Genomic DNA, 15,561 nt, shown 5'->3' with positions numbered 1-15,561 from the left:
GATCCTTTAATACACTGCCAGGTAATTGTTGTGAGCTTAAATAAGGTATGTTACACATGGTGCCAGCTAGTGGTTGATCATAATATAGTTTAGCATTCTATTACACAAAGTACTTTGTCAAGCTAATAAAAATTGTTTAGAAAACATAATGAAACCTATTTTTTTAAAAAAGCCCTCAAACCCCCACAAACACTTAAACATTGCAGTCACAAGATAAAGTTGCGTCAAATGCTGTCTCTGTGCAGCTTGAGGTCCGTCTCAACTGCTGTAGTTTTTGGTCAAGAAGGTTACATGTGGTAGCCCCACAAATTCCCCGAAGAGTCATAGTGGGTGATAGCCTAGCCTGGTCAGTTGTGCACCCAGCGTTCTCATAAAATAATAATGCTGTGCTGCTTGTGACACAAACTGTGGTGATTGTGTGTGTGACCAATAAATGTTTCAGGCCTGAAAACCTTCTAGATGCAGAATTCAAAAACAGCTTTGTCAAGTACAAAACAGTTGCAGCTGGAGTTGGTGGGAGACTGAATCGAACCATGAAGTTCAGCGTTGCCCACTGTCATGCCTTACAATATTTGGTGTTTTGCTTAAAGTCCCAGCTCCTGGAGTCACGTGATTACAGGAGAATCTCAGCTTTCACTACCCAAAATAAAAAAAATCCAGACGTCCGGGGCGGGGTGGGGGGGGCTTGAAAAGGCAAAAGCTCCCTGCACCTGAGGGCTCAGAGCAGAAGGCAAAAGAAAAGATCCCAATATGCATTTTTAAAATGCTCATGGTTTTTAAGCCAAGCTGCAGCTGGGGTCCCTGAGGGGCCACACTGGGAACTGCACATTAGAGGCCCCCTGCAGGCCTAATGCTGGTGCCTTGTTTTCCTGCAGCCCTGCTTCCCGTGAGGGGCTGGAGCGGGGACCAGGGCACGAGGAGAGCAAGCAGGGCAGGCTGCCTCGTGTGAGGCGTGGACAAGCAGGCACAGGAAACCCGCTGGTTGGGACTCGAGGGCGGGGGAAGAAAGCCCTGTGGCACCACCCCCTCTCTACCGGAAGCGATGCTGGGGGAACAGAACTCGCTTGCACGAGGGCCGCTTCCGTCTTCCGGCTGGTTGCACCGAATACTGCCCCCCGCAGGGCTGCTTTCCGGGACGGGACCTGTGGCCCCGGGTCAGCGCGGCCGGAGCGGAAGCTGGGTGAGGTGCTGTGTAATGCATCCGGGGGCGGGACGGCGCCTGCGCAGTGTGTCGGGACCGGGAGGAGACGTTTGAGGGGATCTGTGTGGCCGCCGGGATGCCGGACTATCTGGGCGCCGATCAGCGCAAAACCAAGGAGGAGGAGAAGGAGGATAAACCCATCCGCGGTGAGCGGCCGGGCGGCCTCGGCCTCGTACCCCCTTCGCCCCAGCCCGGGCTGCGGGGCATCCGGGGGCCTCTATCCCGCCCCTTCTGCCCGGGCCCTTCTCCCGGTGCCCGCCCCCCCCCCCCCCGGGCTTCGCTGCGCCGGAGACATCCGCAGCCGCGCGGGGCCTCGAGCTGGCAGGTTGTGCGGCCGTGCCGGGCCGTCTCTAGCCCCGCCGAGCGCCCCGGGGCCTGCGAGGTGGGCAGGGAGCCGAGCCGCGGAGCGAGCCTGTGGCTTCCTTCGGCTCGTGCAGGCAGCGCCCAGGACTCCGGGTCCCACTTGACTTCTGAAGGGCCAGGAGCTGCCCAGCCTTCCCCAGGCTCCCGTGTGACTTGCCAGCCCCCCGGGGCAGCTCGCTCGGGTCCGTCTACGCTGCTGCTGGCCCGGGCTCACTGGGCTTGGGCTCCGGGGCTGAAAAAAGGTGGTGTAGACGTGGGAGCGGAGGGTCCCAGGGCGTCTACCCAGCAATTTTTAGACCCGCAACTTGAGTCCCGGAGCCGGAGTCAGCTGGTTTGTGCCAGGGTAGCTGTGCCGCAGGGCTTTTATCCCCATGTCGACGTACCCTCAAGGGTGGGATCTTCAAAGGGAGTTGGGCATCGCAGTGTGGAGAAAATCACTGAACTCTACGAAGCTCGAGTTTGGGTCCTACTCTCGTTATACTATGAGCAGGGGGAGGGACGTGGCTATGAATGCGACACACAAACTCGGCATGCTAGGCAGATTGCTGCCTAAGTCAATGGGAGACACTAACCAGAGAGCATGACCTTAAACCCCACCACTCTCAAAGATAGGCGCTTAAGTCCCGGCTGGGGGAAAAGTACTTAGCAAAGTGGACCCAGCAATGTGTTAGGTGTCTGCCTCACTCCACAAAACAGGGGGTTGTGTGCACCTTCTAACTTTTAGCTCAGTATTAGCACTCTCCTGAAAGGTGGGATACCCCTGTTCCAATCTCATCTTTCTGGTGGGTGTGCTAACCACTGAGCTACTGGATATGCTCATGTGGGGCTCTGTCAGTCTCTCCAGTTGAAAGTGTTCCAGTGTGGCTAAAGGAGTCATTGGAATGGGGGGCGGGGCTGAACCCTAGAATTCCCATTTTCTGTGTGGGTGCCCTAATGACTGGACTTTCTCTAACCCAGTGACTATTTCATGATTTATCTATGTATTGAGAAGGTGGGCTGCAGCACTACCAGCTCCTCCTCCTTCTCTGGCCAGATTTTGAGTGGGACCTGATTCGGTAGGTGTGCTCAGAGGCTGCTTGGTGGATTGGGACTCTCATGTGAGATAAGGCCAAATGCCTATCATTCCCCGGTTCATGATTTGCTCTGGAGCTTAGGTGCGTGCAGGATTTGATGGGAGTTCCTTGGGACTTAGGTGCCTAAATCTAGGGTTTAGGAACCTAAATACCTTTGTGGATCCCACCCTTAATCTGTCCAGGCCTCCATTCCCTTGCCATAATACAGGGGTAATAGCACTTTCCTACCTCCCAGGGGTATTGGGAGGATAACTACATTAACGGTTGTGAAGCACTTGGAAATCTGCTGATGGAAAAAGCAGTATGTGAGTAACCATCAGCCCCCAGTGCTGTCTGAAGTGAGGATTGCTCAGAAACGTGAGCGTCGTGTAGCAAACATGTTTGTGGCTGTGCTCATGCACCAACACCATCTACTTTGCTGTCAAGCACTGAATAAACTGGGAGGGAATCATGCTTTTGGGGGGACCTCTGTATCTCACCAGCAAAACCTTTGTGTCATGTCCTGCCCTCTAACAATCAAATTATTGTATTGATGTAAAGACTCCTACTCCTTGTTTGTTGGTAACTTCATCACAAGAGTGTCTTAGATTTTGAGATAGGGTCCTGTTCTTCCCACCCCTGAAATCCAGAGTTATGCTGGTAATCAATTACTTGGTGTTCAAGTATGCATTTAGGTATGAACAGTTGTACAAGTATCTATGAGAGGTTAGTGTCAGAACAAATGACATCTGGATTTTGGACAGTTATTAAGACTGTCAAGAAGCAGAACTTGATCAGTTTGCTTATTTGTTACTTCCTTTTCTCCAGTCCCTTGTTTATATATAGACTCTTTAGCTCATAAACTCTTTTGGACAGACTGCTTTCATGTTGGTCATTGAGATGCCTAACTCACTGTGGGTGTGTGATAAATAACAATGCAGTACTACTTCATCCCTGCAAGTAGCTGAAGAACTTGTCTAACTCTTGCTTGTCCTTGGATATCTAGCTTTATGGCACAGTACTCTGGTTTAGTGTTCAAAAAAAACAAAATAACACCAACCCTTCCTCCTCCCCATATCAAAGGGGTTCTATGGGTGCGTGGATTCATATCTTTAGAAACAAAATTAGATACATTTAATTTTGTTCTTACAACTGAAAGCTAATTCTTGTGTATCTTGTTTCAGCATTGGATGAAGGGGATATTGCCTTGCTGAAAACCTATGTAAGTACCCTACATTACTAGAATGGTAAAGAAAATCATGAAAATCTAATTAACTGAATCAAGGCAAAACAGTATCTTCGAAACTGATCTTCTTTGGAAAAAATCAGTAAATCTGTTTCCCTCTTCCTCCTTAAAATTTACTCCATCTCTGCAACCTCTCTCCCCTAAAGCATTCTCTCCCGACCCCAGAAACAACAAAACCCCTACAGATTTAAATATTACTGGTCTGTGAAGGAACTATGACCAAATAACTTAAGTTCGCAATTTCTTGTATTTCTATTTTAAAATATCTGACTATCAGTGGCCTGAATTTTATTTATACTTCTAGAGAATTTTATGTGCCTTAGTGTAAATGAAATGGGCCTGAATGTGAGAATAAATTAATATAATTTACGTCTATTTTGGCTCGTGTATGTAACAATGGACCATTTGACTCTGTGTTTTAATATCAGTACTGTTTTTCAAGCCAAATACTGACTTAAAAAACTACAGATCAAGGTCAAGTTAATCTCTGAGGTTAACAATTAACTATATTGACCATCTCAACAGAACATAGTAACTGTCTAATATACATAAATATGTGTACATGTTTGTCTTAAGTTACTGAAGTGCACACAATTATTCTTCTGTTCCAGGGCCAGAGCACATACTCAAGGCAGATTAAGCAGGTAGAAGATGATATTCAGCAGCTACTTAAGAAAATTAATGAGCTCACTGGTAAGTGCTTATCTTTCTATTAAATTTTACTTTAAGAAAATCAAAACCAGGTAAACAACTGTGATTTTTTTATTTCAAAAGAGCAGACTTTGGGAAATTAAGTGAAAGGGTTAAAGAAGTCCCCAGACTGAAGGGCTCAAGGACTTAAATGCGGAAGAGGCTTTGAGTTTTTTCAAGTCAACTAAACAAAAACTATCTAAAATTTGCATCCCAAGAAAGGGGAAAATAAACTTGTATGGAAATGTTCAAGACCCAGCTGGATGAATAACCATATCAAAAAGGTTATTAGGAGTAAGCAGAGAGCCTATAGGGAATGGAAAAAGGGGTTGATTAGCAAAGAAAGCTACATCCTGGAGGTTAGTAAATGCAGGAATAAAGTGAGAATTGCTAAAAGCCAAGCTGAATTAGTTTTTGTCAAGGAAATTATAAAAAAACCCTCTTCTTATTTATTTTGTGTTCTAAATAAAAAGTACAAGGAAGGATGAGATTGGGCCACTATGCACTGTGGGATAGGAGATTAAAGATAATTTATGTATGTTCCAAAAACTAAATGAATATTTTACCTCAGTTTTCAATAACAATGCTAATATGAAATGTGCATAAAGGCAATATAGCTGATGGAAATGAGTGTCTAGAAATGGAAATTTTCACATCTGAGGTGGAAGAAGAATGTAAAGAGTTTAATGTACTCAGTTTGGGGGGACCAGACAGTTTCCATCTCAGAATACTGAAAGAACTGGCATACGTTACTGCTTTCCAGTAGCAAGAATTTTTAATAAATCTATCCGGGGATCATACTGGAGTATAATCAACATCATACATGTATTTAAGAAACGGGGAAAAAGGTGATCAGGGAAATACAGACCTGTTAATCTGACCTCAGTAGTATTCAAGGTTTTAGAACAAATCATGAAGGAAAGAATAGTTAAATTCAGAGGTAACTGGTAAAGAGGAGTTAATGCAGCATGGTTTTACCAAAGGTAGATCATGCCAGACTAAACTGATTTCCTTCTTTGAGAAAATAACCAATTTTTTTTTTAGATAAGGGAAGTGCATTTGACACAGCACCACATGGGAAAGTATTAGTTAAATGAGGGAAGAGGGGATCAGTACAACATTGTAAGGTAGATAAGGAATTGGCTAGATGGGAGTAGGTAGCAGGTTGTGCTGAAAGGTGAATTATTGAACTGGAGTTATGTTATTAGTGGAGTTCCTCAGGGATCAATCTTGGGACCAATCTTATTTAATATTTTTAGTAATGACCTCAAGCAGGATGCCACGGGCCAGGCACCGCCGGTGAGTAGAGCCCTGTGCAGTTGTATCTGCATTTGATCCACTAACCGCAAAAATGGTCCACGGGTATCCGTGGATTTGCAGGGCTCTACTCATCAGTAGGAAGTGACAGAAGAGGAGGGAGACCTGGGTGTGTGGGTTAATCACAGGATGACTATGAGCCGCCAGTGTGATGAAGCTATGAAAAAGGCAAATGTGATCCTAAGAAGTGTGATTAGGCAAGGCATTTCCAGGAGAGAGAGAGAGAGATTAATGCCACGATAGAAGGCCCTAGTAAGACCTCATTTGGAACGCTGTGTACAATTTTGGTCACCTATGTTTACGCAAGATGAATTTAAACTGGAATAGGAGCAGAGAATAGCTACTAGGATGATTGGGGAATGGAGAGCCTATATTATGAGAGGAGACTAGAAGAGCTTGGCTTGTGTAGTCTCATAAAAAGAAGGCTGAGTGGGGTATGATTTTTTTCTATAAATACATTGGGGTAAATACCAGGAAGGGTGGAGAGGTGGAAGAGCAAATGGGTATAAACTGGCCATGAGCAAATTCAGGCTGGAAATTAGAAGTTTTCTGACCATCAGAGGGGTAAGGTTCTAGAACAGTCTCCTAATAGGAGGTGTAGGGGCAAACAACTTAACTCATTTTAAGAGACAGCTGGACAAATTTATGAGTGCAGTTGTATGACCCGCTTGGTTGTGATGGTAGCGGGTATGGCTCAACATCCCTGGGGCTCACTTCCAGTTTGTCTTATGGTCCTAAAACTAGTCCTTCAGGGTTTCAGCCAATCAAAGGCAGGGGACAGGGAGAAATTCCAACTCCCTCCCCAACGTGTTCTGTGAAAGTTTTTTTTAAATCATCTTCTGAAGCATCAGGGATGGTCACAGCTGGGGATGACCTTGAACGGGGAGGGCAAGTGGCTCTGAGGTGGCACCAAGCATTCTCTATCTCAGGTGTTTGGCTGGCTGGTTCTTGCTCACATGCTCATGGTCCAAGTGTAGTGTCAGGCCACTTGGCTCATGGCCAAGTGTAGTGTCAGGAAAGAATTTTCCTCAGGTCAGATTGGCAGTGACCATAGGTGTTTTTCTCCTTTGTCTGCAGCGTGTTGGTGCAGGTCAATTGCCAGTATTATTTGGGTATATCTCATGTAATCATTTCTCTGCCATTGCAGGGACTCAGGCACTGGTACACTTCAGTCCTTCCAAATCTCTGCCTGTGGCACAGGATAGTCTAGTCTCCTGTGGGCTGTAGTACATTGGTCTAATTTTGGTGGTTGGGTTTAGTGTGCAGGTGCTGGGCGGTGTTAATGGCCTGTGATATACAGGAGGTCAGCCTAGATGATTTAGTGGTCCCTTCTGGCCTTAAACTCTGAGACTCTATGTGCATTATAACTAAGTTCACCATGTTATGCTTTCATTAAATCACATCTTCTATGAAGCAAAATATTCTGTCATGGATCTCTTACATGTTAAGGGCCTATTTCTGATTTCTTGATTGAATGTCCATCACCTGTAAAACTGGATACTATGCTTCTGTTTCATATATACTTCGTATCTAAGCTCCAGATTTGGCTTTAAGACTCTTAAAGGTGATCTGCAAAGGGGAGGTGGGAAATCTGGATTTATGCCCTCTTCTGCTGCTTTATGGTATGTAAAGAAGCCAGAAAAGTCACTAAAAACACCCTCCCCCCCTTTTTTTAAATACATTAAAAATACCAGGAATATTGAGTTTTATCTTCCCTGTTTTTATGTTGGATGTGGTGGTGGGCTCGGATGTGTGTTTGTGAGCTCTCAGTTCTGACTTGACGGGCTGAGTGTTAAATCTGAAAAAGGTTTCTTCTTCCAAGTACTTACTTACAAGGTAGTTGAATTATAAATTTTACAATACTTTGAATAAAAATCACTTTCCCTCTAAATCAGGATTAACTTCTCTGTTATGTTTACTGTCATTGTACTAGTTCTCCAGTTGTCTATAAAGTCTGCCAAGCAAGAACAAGGTAGACAAGACCTGAGTTTCTAATACAAAAAATATATATAGGGGTGGGAGCTTTTTAGCCTCTGTTTCTGGAACATCATGAAATAAACTGGCATAAATCCCGCAGTTTTCCCTTTGCAGGTCACATTTAAAGTACCTGTAAAAGCTTCCTCTCAGCATATGCCCTTTTCTCTGATGTGACTGGTGGGTAATGTTTGTAGAACACTGAGAGTGAAGTATCGTTGATGTGATCAGTGAACTGGCTTTTCCTTCTAACTGTGCTATCTTCTATGTAGGGATCAAGGAGTCAGACACAGGCCTGGCTCCTCCTGCCCTCTGGGATCTGGCTGCAGATAAGCAAACTCTCCAAAGTGAGCAGCCACTACAGGTAGCCAGGTGTGTATGTTCTGTGGATCCTGACATTTGAGCTATGTGGTATTATAAAATACATAGTATTTATAATTCTGTTTGCAGCACCTGTCTTCTTCCCACATGACACCTGGTAAAAACTTAAATTGATTCTTATGTATTTCTAAGGTGCCACTCGTGGCATCTAAATGCTCAGATGTTAACCTTTGAAATATGAGAAGTGTGCCATAGTTGGAATAGTGATAGAATTATGAGTTACAGCACTACAACAATAAAATCACAAACATACTAGCTATATGTGAGGCTGCGATTTGGTCATGGAATCCGTGACTTTCACAGACCTCCGTGACTTCACCCCACAGCTGCTGGGAGCTGCAGGGTACCCCTACCTCCCGTAGTGGCCAGGAGCTGTGGGGTACCCCTGCCACTACCAGAGGTGGGGGGAATCCCCTGGCAGCTACCCAGCTGCCGCGGGCGGTGGAGGGGAATGTCCTGGCAGCTACCCAGTCCCCGTGGATGCGGGGGACCCCCGCAGCTCCCAGCCACAGCAGGGCAAGGTGCTGGACCCTCCTCCCTCCCCGTTTTGTCATGGACGTTTTTAGTAAAAGTCACGGACAGGTCACAGCTTCCGTGAATTTTTGTTAATTGCCTGTGACCTGTCCGTGACTTTTACTAAAAATATCCATGACAAAATAGTAGCCGTAGCTATATGATTTCATAAAGGCACTTAGAGTACAAACCAAGCATCTTTAATAACTGATTGATGATTGTGGAAGTAACAAGAAGCTTCATTTGTCTAACTCATGGCCTGCATTAGTTAACTGTCTTTTTTGCTAGGTGTACGAAGATAATCAATGCAGATTCCGAGGATCCCAAGTACATTATCAATGTCAAACAATTTGCCAAATTTGTGGTGGACCTCAGCGATCAGGTAGCACCTACTGACATTGAAGAGGGGATGAGAGTTGGGTAAGTAAAGACATAGACTTCTAAGATAAGTAAGTCTAACTGTAGACAGAAGCTTCCTTTCCTTTAAGGTGTAATGATTTAGTCTCATGGTTTAGTTTTCTGCAAACAATCCTATTCACTGGTTAAGTGTAATCTGATATCACTAAAATGTAATTGTATACACAGTAGTAGAGTTAATGGGAAACTTTTCTGATGTTTTCCATTGGAGAACGCTGATTTGTCAAAATTGGAATGTTCTGCAGGATAAAATTCTGACAGAAACCAGGCAGGGTTCAGATGGAAACTTGCCTGCCAGGCAGGTTTCAAAACTATTAGTTTCCTGCCAGCTTGCCTGCCCACCTCTTGGCGGCCTGGGCTTTCAGGTTCCAAATACTTCAGCAGGCTGATAGAGAGCAGAGAACTCCAGGCTTGCGGCTCCTTGGCACTTGGGGTTCCAGGCTTGTGACTTCTCAGCAGCCTGGAAGCCATGGATGCCTAGGCTTCCCAACTGCCTGCTTGGTGATCTGCTGCGGCTCTGGGCAGCTTGGAACTGTTTCCAAATGTCCAAAATGCTGTTTCTACTTTTTCAAAACAGACTTTGGAATTCCTTTCGATGGGAAATCTTAGTTTTGTAGGGATGGGCTCAGGCTGATGCTGGAGAAAAGAGAACCAGCAGGATTTTATCATTACAGAGGGTTTTTGTTTAAATTATAGTTCAGTTGTGTTCGTGTGAGGAGTATTAAAATGAAAATAATGCTGCTCTTACACCCTCCCACCAGTGTGGACAGAAACAAGTATCAGATCCATATCCCCTTGCCTCCAAAGATTGACCCAACTGTTACTATGATGCAGGTGAGAACTTCCTTGGCTTATTATGCTTTTTCAAACTTGCTTAACTTAAAGTGTTGACTTCTCTGGCTGAATTCTGCTATTGCAATAGCAAGTTGTTCAAATGTGCACGTATCTGTTTGTTATGCAGGTAGAGGAAAAACCTGATGTCACTTACAGCGATGTTGGTGGTTGCAAAGAACAGATTGAAAAGCTGAGAGAGGTGGTTGAAACCCCTCTGCTTCATGTAAGTAACTCGTAGATTGCGACTCAATGTTTTGATAACATTTTCTTCATATGATGACTTGTCATGCCTTTCCAAGTACTGAGATGTCTGAATGTAAATATCCCAGCAAAACTAAAAGTAGCTTTTCAGTGAAAATGGACTGGTTTATTTTTTATTTTATTTGCAAAACTGATTTATCACCGATCTTCACATAAAGATTCTATCTCCTGTTTCTTCCCTTCGCAGCCTGAGAGGTTTGTTAACCTTGGGATTGAGCCTCCCAAAGGAGTACTTCTCTTTGGACCACCTGGTACAGGCAAAACCCTCTGTGCCCGTGCTGTTGCTAATAGGACTGATGCCTGCTTCATCAGAGTGATTGGATCTGAATTGGTGCAGAAGTATGTAGGAGAGGTAATACCAAATACTATGTAAAAGGTGGAGCAAACTGCAGACTCCTAGTGGTGGAGGCCAAGCATTTTAATAGACATTGCGGCTGAATGAACTAAGTTTCGTGGACTCAAGGAGGCATAAAAACTATCAAACAAATAATTGCAGATAATAGTCTGGCAACCCTAAAATAGTGAAATCTCAAAATCTTGGTTACTCTACATCTGAAATTTTCAAAAACATTCATTGGCGTTAGGTCAGCACTGAATGGTTTGAAAATCCCACCCTGAATTATCATTAGCTTCTCACAGAAGTGACTCAAACCCACTGTGGCCTCACACAGTTCTAGTGAATGGAGTACTCTTAAAATTTGTGACACCTGTAGCGGTTTGTGGGGGGGTTTTGGGTGTGTGGCCTTCACATATAACCAGGTTGCTGCTCCACACTCTCAAACTGTGCACCAGTTCATGGCAGCACTGGATAAAGTAGGTGTATGCCACTGTGTAGACCAGAGGTGGGCAAACTACAGCCTGCGGGTCACATCCGGCCCATGGGACTGTCCTGCCCAGGCCCTGAGCTCCTGGCCCAGGAGGCTAGCCCCCGGCCCCACCCCGCCACAGGTATGTCGCGTGTGGGCAGCACTCTGGGTGGCGGGGCTGCCTGCTCATGCAGGGCAGTGTGTCTGGCGCTGGCCGGGCGGCGCAGCAGCCAGATATGCTGCTCTGAGCGACATGGTAAGGGATCCCGGGGGGCAGTCAGGGGACAGAGGGCAGTTGGATGGGGTGGAGATTGGGGGGGGGGGGGGGGGCTAGATGGGGGGGTCCCAGGGGTTGGTTAGGGGAGGGGGTCCTGGGAGGGGGCGGTAAGGGTACAAGGGGGGGGGTTGGATGGGTCGGGGTTTTGAGGGGGGCGGGAAGTGGGAGGGAGCGGGTAGGGGGCAGAGGCCAGGCTGTTTGGGGAGGCACAGCCCTCCATACCGTTTCGCACCACTATGTGGCCCTTGGGCCAAAAAGTTTGCCCACCCCTGGTGTAGACTGTACAAGGGTAACCAGATAGGTGAGAGGTTTCGTGATTACATATGATGCCTTTTGCTCCAAGGTCATGTTGGAAGCCAAAAGTTATCATTTGGCAGTTGGTCAGTAGCCTGTATGAAAGAGATGACAACGTCCCTATCAAAAACGACCATGATAGCTGGCTCATAGTAGCAGCTAAGAGAGGATAGATATCAAACTTGAACTACCTGCCCCACCCATGTAGGTGGTCTCTGTAGTTCAGGGTTGAGTTGTATGTGGCATAATGGACAGAACGCTGGCCTGGGACATGAAAGGACCTGGGTTCTATTTCTGCTTCTGGCTGCTGGGCGACCTTGGGCAAATCACTTCACCTCCCTCTGCCTCCACTTCTCCAGCTGTAAAATTGGCATAATGATACTGACCACCTTTGCAAAGCATATTGAGATCTGTGGATGAAAAGCACTGTATTAGAGTGAAACATTATTGTTGGCAGCTTGTACTACTACTGGTTGAAGTTCAAAAGTAGTGACCTTTATTTTACAGGGCAGCTGGTTTGGAATGTGTCCACCAGCACAAAACTCGTAAGAACTTAAAAAAAAAAAAAATCTAAAATCGCTGTGTTGGTGCTTGTGTAAGCCCAGGGTAAAGTATCCTGGGGGCACCCAAACCTGCCAGAGTTGCACAGATATGTGCAAATCAAAAAGTAGGAGTTGTTTCATAATTGGAAACTTACGATTACCACTTGGAAAGCTTCACTGTTTGCTTTAAAATCTTGAGCCAGCCTGTCTGTAACAAAATCTTATCCTCTCTATTAGGGAGCTCGAATGGTTCGTGAACTCTTTGAAATGGCCAGAACTAAGAAAGCTTGTCTTATATTCTTTGATGAAATCGATGCCATTGGAGGTATGCTTGCAGCATGCATAGTTTTTAATCTTTATATAGTGAACTTTAAAAAATTACATGCCAGTTCCTTGATTTTATGATTCTCTTTTCACCCAGTAATTCCTTGTTATTAGGACTTGCATTCCATAAATCACAGCTTTGTAAATCATTAAAACTTAGGAAAACTGTTACTTTAACCTCAGTTCAGGTATATTTACTGCAGAAGGAACTATCAAGAAATAGTTAATAAAATCTGAACACATTTAATCCTGAACTGAAGTCATTTATTTCTATAATCAAAATACAAAGTGACTAAACTTAAGGCAGGATCTCTTACAAATACGGTACAAGCAAGTTACTGTACAATTTAATTCTTAAACATTTTTCTTAAACGTTTAACAAAAAATTAAACTGAATGTAAACTTTGCTTTGGGGAAAATTATATGGATTTTGTAAACCTAAGAAAAGTAGATGTGTTCCTCATCAAGGATAGCAATAACCATCTCTCTGACAAGGGATAAAAATATTTTGCCTGCTTATCTTCTTCTTAGCTGAAGATGATGCATTCCAGATAAGAATGGATAAACCATTTTGTTTTGGTAATTGTCTTGCATTCATATACAGCTGTGACTGTTGATATAACATATCCTTCATTTGTTTCTTGGTAACTGCAATGGGATTTATCCTCACTACAGAAGTGCCTTTTCCACATCTTGATGTGCAATGGTTTCTCTGCAGGTGCTCGTTTTGATGATGGGGCTGGAGGAGACAATGAAGTGCAACGTACTATGCTGGAGCTGATCAACCAGCTGGATGGATTTGATCCAAGAGGCAATATTAAAGTGCTGATGGCAACAAACAGACCTGATACTTTGGATCCAGCACTGATGAGGCCCGGGAGACTGGACAGGAAGATTGAATTTAGCTTACCTGATCTTGAGGTTAGAACTGCTTGTTTTCAGTGCTAAGCAAACAGAGAGCAAAGCAGTAGTTGTTTCAGACTTTAATATTCTGCTGCAGTTTAGAGAGTGAGAATGCCACCACCTCTCCAGGAGCTGTACACTTGAAGTTCAAATGTGCAAAAAAAGCATGAAAGTCCATCCCCATAGGCAAAGCCCCGAACAGTAGCTGTGCTTTGCAGTGTACTCCCAACTCAACAAATCCAGACTCTATTGGACCAAGTCAGGAAGTAGGTTATAAAGTTCTAGCCCCCTCCTCTCTTGATTTGCGGTATGAGAGAGGAGATCTCTTGTGATGACTTGTCAGAGCACTTCTAATTAGTTTCTTTACTGTGCGCCACAAACTGTTTGCTTTCTATTACTCAAATAGGCCAGTTCAGAGAGAGTGTTATGGTTTCCTACCAGTAGGTGGAGTAGGAAACAAGACTGTCCCCCCCTCTGAGGGGTGTTCCACAGGCTGAGTACTCTACTTCAGTGCTTCTCAAGCTATCTGATGTGTGGGACCGGCAATTTGTTTTTCCAATGTGTGTGCAGACTGGCAGCCAATGGCTCGCAGACCGGCACCGGTCCACGGACCACCACTTTGAGTAGCACTGCTCTATCTCCTCTCTCGCACCCTCAAATTTCTGTTTTTTTTAGGGACGAACTCACATATTCAAGATTCATGCTCGTTCAATGAGTGTTGAAAGAGACATACGATTTGAGTTGTTGGCTCGACTGTGTCCTAATAGCACAGGTAAGTTGAATCCTATGACTTGTACGCTGTTTGTAAGTGTGCAATGTGTAGGTGTTAAATCCATCTGTCCTCTTCTTTGAAAGGTGCTGAAATTCGCAGCGTCTGTACAGAGGCAGGCATGTTTGCCATCAGAGCACGTCGAAAAATTGCTACAGAGAAAGACTTCTTAGAAGCTGTGAACAAAGTCATTAAGTCATATGCCAAATTCAGTGCTACGCCCAGATACATGACCTACAACTAAGTTGCTGAAATTAAAGGAAAATATGTTCCTATTGTTAATCTTGGTATTAAACAAAAAGCCTGAATAATTGTTCAGGGTGTGTTTGCTGTCTAATCGCGTTCTGAGTCTAGAAATAAAATACATCATTCCAAATGACAGGCTAGTAGCTAGTTATTTTTCTTTTTAAGTGTGTTCAACACTGACTAATCGCTTCTATAGTGGAAAATGATGCAAGACTCATTCAGTCAGGGATGGTTACAACCCTGAAAAACCTGCTACAAACTAAACAGTAAAACCAAATAGATTTTAAGGTTTTAATATGCAATCCAAATCCACTAGTTTTAAACATTTTCTTACTGTCAAGCTTCTGGTGGTGCCCCCCTATCATTACAACTTAACCCAAACCAAGTCACTTGGAGGGTGTAACATAAAAATGTGGTGCTCGAATACTATCTAAATGTCAGCAACGCAGAGCAGTGTCCCAGCTTTTAGGTGAGGAGTAGGCTAGTTAAGTACATCCCAAGGAGCTAGTTTTGAGGCCTAAGAGTGGTCAGAGGTCTCCCCATCAGCTGTATTTTTAAAGGGAAAGTCTAAAATCTGGCTGCTTGGAGTGATACAGTAGAAGAGGCTGCTTCAAGGGTAGTGGAAGAGTGTCATGTACCCAGCCTGTGCTTACTACTAACCCCTAATGCTGCTATAGCAGGCAAACTGTAAACTCAGTTGTTGAAAGGTGGGTTCCTAAAATGTCATCTTAGTACTTTTCCCATCAGCATTCATGGTTATAACGGGAGACAGACAGAATTAGTCCAAAGAAAAAGGCCTCCTGCCATAACGCAAGGACACAGATCGTGGCTGGCAAACAAAAGGAATGTGGGACTGAAAGTCAGTGGGCAAAATAAAGAGCTGGGCTACTCTGCCCATCACACTTTTGGCATTCTTAAAGTTAATGATAATGGCTGTCAGGGCTACAGGTGGCTGGGAAGGAGTGAGAGCTTCACCATGTTCGGAAGGATCTACTGTTACATTGCTGGGCCTCTCTCCTTATCCTGAGATGTCCTGACCAAAGTGAGGGACCCAGTGCCATCGCCACCTCCTAAAGCTGGGACACCACCTCTTAGATCTTGCTGTCACACACCTTGTGTGTGCTGCTTCTTCCCCCCCTTATTTCTTCTTT

At 44.7% G+C, this 15,561-nt stretch overlaps 1 protein-coding gene across 1 annotated transcript; it reads left to right on the top strand.

Annotated features, from left to right (window-relative positions):
- The first annotated feature begins 1,177 nt into the window (after positions 1 to 1,177).
- Positions 1,178 to 14,543, top strand: PSMC2 (proteasome 26S subunit, ATPase 2). Its single transcript, XM_048836410.2, has 12 exons — positions 1,178 to 1,347; positions 3,801 to 3,838; positions 4,474 to 4,555; positions 8,116 to 8,215; positions 9,026 to 9,157; positions 9,916 to 9,988; positions 10,116 to 10,211; positions 10,437 to 10,601; positions 12,406 to 12,493; positions 13,211 to 13,413; positions 14,071 to 14,167; positions 14,251 to 14,543. Exons 1-12 carry the CDS (start codon positions 1,278 to 1,280, stop codon positions 14,406 to 14,408), a joined length of 1,302 nt encoding a protein of 433 aa, XP_048692367.1. The 5' UTR covers positions 1,178 to 1,277; the 3' UTR covers positions 14,409 to 14,543.
- The last annotated feature ends 1,018 nt before the right edge of the window (positions 14,544 to 15,561 follow it).

This window comes from Caretta caretta, chromosome 1 (genome assembly GCF_965140235.1).
Source record: "Caretta caretta isolate rCarCar2 chromosome 1, rCarCar1.hap1, whole genome shotgun sequence".
NCBI lineage: Eukaryota > Metazoa > Chordata > Testudines > Cheloniidae > Caretta > Caretta caretta.
This window is presented reverse-complemented; position numbering and strand designations above follow the sequence as displayed.